This window comes from Aphidius gifuensis, linkage group LG1, assembly GCF_014905175.1.
Source record: "Aphidius gifuensis isolate YNYX2018 linkage group LG1, ASM1490517v1, whole genome shotgun sequence".
In the NCBI taxonomy this organism is placed as follows: Eukaryota; Metazoa; Arthropoda; class Insecta; order Hymenoptera; family Braconidae; genus Aphidius; species Aphidius gifuensis.
This window is the reverse complement of record NC_057788.1, coordinates 16,956,657-16,962,734: the sequence shown is the minus strand read 5'-3', so window position 1 is coordinate 16,962,734 and position 6,078 is coordinate 16,956,657. Positions and strand designations below refer to the sequence as shown.

General features: G+C 31.4%; 1 protein-coding gene across 1 annotated transcript; it reads left to right on the top strand.

Annotated features, from left to right (window-relative positions):
* The first annotated feature begins 3,319 nt into the window (after positions 1 to 3,319).
* Positions 3,320 to 4,741, top strand: LOC122849832 (structure-specific endonuclease subunit slx1). Its single transcript, XM_044148670.1, has 3 exons — positions 3,320 to 3,685; positions 3,754 to 3,805; positions 3,881 to 4,741. The coding sequence occupies exons 1-3, from the start codon at positions 3,507 to 3,509 to the stop codon at positions 4,460 to 4,462; spliced, it is 813 nt and encodes a 270-aa protein (XP_044004605.1). The 5' UTR covers positions 3,320 to 3,506; the 3' UTR covers positions 4,463 to 4,741.
* Positions 4,742 to 6,078: the final 1,337 nt, after the last annotated feature.

The window sequence follows — 6,078 nt, the reverse complement described above, 5'->3', positions numbered from 1 at the left end:
AATTGGAAGCCAAAAAAATAATGTCATGTGCCAGTACTGCGACTACAAGAAACAGCTTTTTCCTATAAAATTTTGGCCGGTATTACAGGGCGAAATTGCAAAACGAAAAAAAATTTTTTATTAAAGGAATGCCCTCAGTGTTCTCTTATTTTTGGCGTCGTATTATACGTTTTATCCGCAGATCGATAAAAAAGAAATTGGTCAAAATGAAAAAATAAAATATGTAATTTATTTATTAAATAAAAAAAAATGTCCAGGAAAAGCAGTAACTAAGGAAAACATGTAGTTAAGAAATTAATGTAGCTTAAAACATAATTTTTCTCGCCACATTGGCGGTGCTGCATATATACATGTATCTTATTTTTAAAAAATAGAAATGTATTTATTTTATTTATTTATTTAATGGAATACATGTAATTTATTTATTACATAAATGAAAATACCAAGAACAAGCAGTTGCTAAGGAATTAATGTTGTCAAAAAAATTATGTGGTAGGCAACATTAATTCCTTAGCTACATCTTTTCCTTAGCTACTGCTTGTCCTTGGGATTTTTATTTATTCAAAAATTGTTATTTTTTTTAAATAAAAAGGTCCAGGGAAAAGCAGTAGCTAAGGAAAAGATGTAGCTAATGAATTAATGTTGTTAAAGCATTATGTTTCAAGCAACATTATTTCCTTAAAACATAATTCTTTGGCAACATCAATTCCTTAGCTACATCTTTTCCTTAGCTACTGCTGTTCCTTGGACCTTTTTATTCAAAAAAAAGATCTGGTAACGTTTATTGGGGCGTGTGGCCCGCGTTACCGTTGAAAATTAAAAATTTTCAATACTCCGGCTAGGGCCGTGTTAAATTTTATCTCTTAAATAGTTTTTAAAAGTAACAATACAATAATAGTACATTTTTTTTTATTTTTCTGAAAATCGATTTTTTTTTTTTTTTTTTTTTCGTTCAAGTTAAGGCAAGCTATTACTTCTGTTAGAATCAACGGAATGACTTCATATTAAGCTCAAAAAACGTGGTTTTTAAAACTCTATCGCCCCTTGAGGAGTTCATCCTGATTCCAATAGTCAATTTTTTTCTATTTTTGAAACAAAAGAGACAAAAATATTTCAAAAATTCTATTTTTTACTATTTTATGAAAACTATAATTTTTTTTGAAAAAAGTTTCGACTAAAAGTTGTAGCATTTTACCACTCATGCTTTTTAAGTCTTATACAAAGTATCTAGGACGATTTTTTCGAAAGTAAGAGCGTTTTTCAGAAATTACTCGAAAACTAGGAATGCAATAACTTTTGATAAAATTGTAGTAGAGACTTCGTATTAGGCTCACACAACGCGTCTTCTGAAACTCCATCGCCCTTCATGAGAAAGAGGGCCTCCATTATCTGTTCACTCACTTTTTTTTTTTTTTTTAAAAACTAAATTTAAAAAAAAAAAAAAACGGTTTTTTTTTAATTTTTGTGAAAAATATGATTCATAGATCAAAATTTTTTCGGAGAGGCGATAGAATTTTCGAATACGCATGTTTTAAGCCTAATATGAAGTCTCTAACACCATTTCATCATGAGTTATCGTTTGCCTAAAAAATGAAAACGGCACAAGCTATAACTCAAAATAGAGTAGTCGCAGAGGTTTTATATTAAGCCTAAAATAATCGTTTTTCAAAATTCTATAACTTTTTCAAATGAATTTTTATCGTACGAATAGTATTTTTCGTTTTTTGGGAAAAAAAAAAAATGGCCGAATAGATAATGTTTTTTTTTATTAGGGGCGATAGAATTCCCAGAGCCGCTTCTTTTGAGCCAAATCCGAAGTCTTTACGACAATTAGTTTAGAAGTGATAGGGCTCAAACTCACGACAAGCAACATTTCGCTTGTAAACATGGCCGACATAATTCTGAGCGATCTGAGCATGCGCAAATCCGTGAGATAAGTCACAAGTTCGACAGTGTCGAACTTGTGATTTAAATCACGGAGGCACTGTGTTTATATGCAGTGTAAATAGTCAGCTGTCAGTAGTGCTACAAAAATAAAAACCAAATAATTATAAAAACATTTGGGCATGACACCACATTACACAAAAAAATATATAAACAAAACCTTGAGCAAAAGTGTTCAATTAAAAAAGAATTTAAAAAATACTCCAAAATTTAATCAAAACATCAATATTGAGATTTTAATAAGGTTATATTTATTTATTTTTTGAACCGTGACAATAGCACAGCTTATACTGGAACCACGGATTCGCGCATGCCCAGTAGGTCCGTAGGAACAACGGCCATGTTTACAAGCGAAATGTTGCTTGTCGTGAGTTTGAGCCCATAGGGTGCATTCCTTTAATAAAAAATTTTTTTTCGTTTTGCGATTTCGCCCTGTAATACCGGCCAAAATTTTATAGGAAAAAGCTGTTTCTTGTAGTGGCAGTACTGGTACATGACATTATTTTTTTTGGCTTCCAATTATTAGATGGATAACTGTTCAATGTTTATATCAAACTGAAATATAGATAGAAAATTGACTTGTTGTGATTGTTTGTTATTGTCACATAGGTCGTACCACACATTATCGTAAACTGTAAAGTCTGGAATATGGCATAGAGAATTTTATCACTTTTGTCGTTGTTTCTGTTTCTAGTTTTTAGTCGGTATTACAGGGCGAAATTGCAAAACGAAAAAAAATGTTTTATTAAAGGAATGCACCCATGAACGTTTTTTTTTTTGGGGGGATAAATCCAATACTGCGGCTGAGGGTGCGAACTCACGACACGCAAAAGTTTGCGTTTTATCATGGCTTCCATAATTCTCAACATGGCTGCCGGAATTTTAAACATGGCGCCTCCGTGATCCAAGCTTTGAACACTAGATACACTACACACACATTACACACAACTACATTTTTTCAGTGATATTTTGGTAATATATAGTAAGTTCTAGTGATTTAAACACGCGTGTGAATTTAATCACGGAGGCGGATTAAATCACGGAGGCGCCATGTTTAGAATTACGGCAGCCATGATAAAACGCAAACTTTTGCGTGTCGTGAGTTCGCACCCTGAGCCTTTCGGCTCCTAGCCTCCGTAAAAATGAAAATTTTCAAATAAATAAAAATCCCAAGGACAAGCAGTAGCTAAGGAATTAATGTTGCCTACTCCTACTACTTGCCCACATAATTTTTTTGACTACATTAATTCCTTAGCTACTGCTTGTTCTTGGTATTTTCATTTATTTAATAAATAAATTACATGTATTTCATTAAATAAATAAATAATTACATTTTTATTTTTTAAAAATAAATTACATGTATATATGCAGCATCGCCATGTTGATTTCGTATAATACGCGTATTATACGAAATGCGTATAATATTCCGAAAAACCAAAAAAGCCCAACAGTGCTTAAAACTCCATGCCACTCCATGCTCAAACATGCACAAGTTTTTCAAAAATTAATCAAAAATAATAGTTTGTTGCATTTATGCATACATGTAGATAGTAATTTGGGCGATGGAGGAGTCTCATATTATTGAGCATTTTTTTGGTGTTTATTTATTGTATTGCGAAAATCCAAAATACGCAGGAAGAAATTACATTGGATACACTGTCAATCCAGTGCAAAGATTAAAAAGACACAATGCAGGGAAACAATTCGGTGGTGCTTGGAAAACTAGTAACAAGGGACCATGGTAAATACACTAAAAAATGAAAACAGTTTCTCATCAACAGTAAAATGAATCTACATTTTGAAATTCAGGAAAATGGTGCTAGTTGTTCATGGATTTCCGAATGCGACAAGTGCTCTACGTGTGAGTACTTTTTGAGGCAATGGATAACTACGATGTCAACAATATAAAATTGTAAGTTTATGTTATATTTTACAGTTCGAATGGGCCTGGCAACATCCTCAAATGAGCCGTCGTCTTCGTACATTACCAAAAAAAAAAAGCAAACAAAAAACATTTGCTTATTCAATATTTGTATTATCTGCAATGCTTCAAGTTGGACCATGGTGCCGTCTTCCACTGTCACTACGTTGGCTTGATCCTAAATTTTTCACAGAATTGTTATCAACAATATCACCACCAATTCACATGCCCATAAGCTACGGTGAAATCCAATCTCAAAAATTGAATAACTACAAAAATTTGAAGAACAACAAAAGTGATAACCAAAATTTAGAATTTCAGCAGCAGGAAACATCCGATATTTTTATGTGTTATATTTGCTACCTTTCATTATCGCCTGCTGACAAAGTTGATTGTTTAAAGTCTGATTGTGATTTTGTGGCTCATTTAATTTGCTTTGCTGATGAACATGAGACCGATAATATGATTCTCCCAATTGAACGATCTTGTCCTTCTTGTAAAACCAACTTACTTTGGGGAAATATTATTAGAAAAAAAATTGGATGTTACCTGCATCTAGATGAAAAAAATATTTATTCTAGTAACGATTCTGAGTAAATCATTACTTTTTATATGCCGTACATTAGCATATTTTCTAGTTGAATTATGAAGAGATGGTAATATATCAAGAATGAAGCTATTTGCACCAGTTTCTGTATGTTAGCTTGGCTTAAGCCTGTTTGAGCTTGATTTAAGGCACAATCATCACGAATTTGAAAGACAAAGAGAATAGGAATGATGATTTACCGCAGCTTATGAATTAGCTGGATCATCGTTGCCAACCCCTCATGAACAATATATTGATATTTTTAATAATAATAAAATGTATTTTTTTAATGCAATAATTGTAGTTTACAACTTTAATATGATTATCAATTAATTTCCGATTATATTAATTTTTTTTTCATGCAGTTTTTTTAAATTACATATATCGAAAACAATCTACTATTTATGTACTGCAAAAGCCTCAATTTTTTATTGTGCTTATTCATAATTTTAGTGGTCAAAAAATGTTAAAATTTTGGAGTGCACAACAGAATAATTTGCTGGATGGAAAAAAAAAAAAATGTGTGTGTTAGCAGTACGCACGAGGAAAGTGAAACTTCTTTCGCAGTCGGTCAAGTTATTAGCACGATTTCAATAATATTAACAATCGATCAATTAAGCGGTTTGGACGATTTTTTAAGTGGAAGAGTGAGACAACATTTTCCTTCTGTTTTTTGTCTTTCTCTTGGTTTTTCGTTCTCAGGCTGGCCTAATTAAGGATGAGTTAAGGTTTCCTTGATCCAATCTTGATTAAGTTATCCTTAATCAAGCATCTTGATCAAATCCTGATCAAATTTTGATCAGGCTTCCCGTGCTAGCTTGACCAGATTTCCACTCTGGAATAGTGGGTTATTTATTAATATTTGATACTCAAAAAATGCGTTAAGCTGTCATTAACTGTCATACAGTACATATATTTTATGGATCATGTATTGACAAAGTAAAGTATAGATATATACTTACGATAAGTTAAAAATAAATAATAGGATAATAATTTATTCACTTCTGAGCAGCTCAAAAGAATTTTTTGTCTTTGGCTGCTACATTAATGGCCGTCCCTGGCAGAAATATTGGTTACACGTCAAAAAAAAATTTCCAAAAAAAACTCGACAAGAAAAACCCCGACAAAAAAAATCGCGATAAAAAAAACCACGACATAAAAAATAATGACAAAAAAAATAAAAATAAAAAAATCACGTCATAATAATTTTTTTTTTGTCTAAATAATAAATTTAATATTTCATATAAATGATTTTTCTTATATAAATAGCCGTTAGATTTTTTACTCAGCTGGTAGATAATTAACTTGGCCTTAATAATAGCCAAACAATCACTATCTACCTTATTTTACCAGCCAAATCTTTTATTTAGTTGCTAGATTTTTTTTGTCTAAATTTTTTTTTTCTAAATTTTTGTTGTCGCGATTTTTTTTGTCGTGATTTTTTTTATCGTGATTTTTTTGTCGTGATTTTTTTTGCCAAAATTTGTTTTGTCGTGATTTATTTTGTCGAGTTTTTTTTTGAAAATTTTGTTTGTCGTGGAATCGAAGAATTTGTCCGTTTTTTCTCCAACTTTTCTCCGCCATTTCTCCATTTTTTTACGAAAATGACCCATGGTTGGAAAAATGG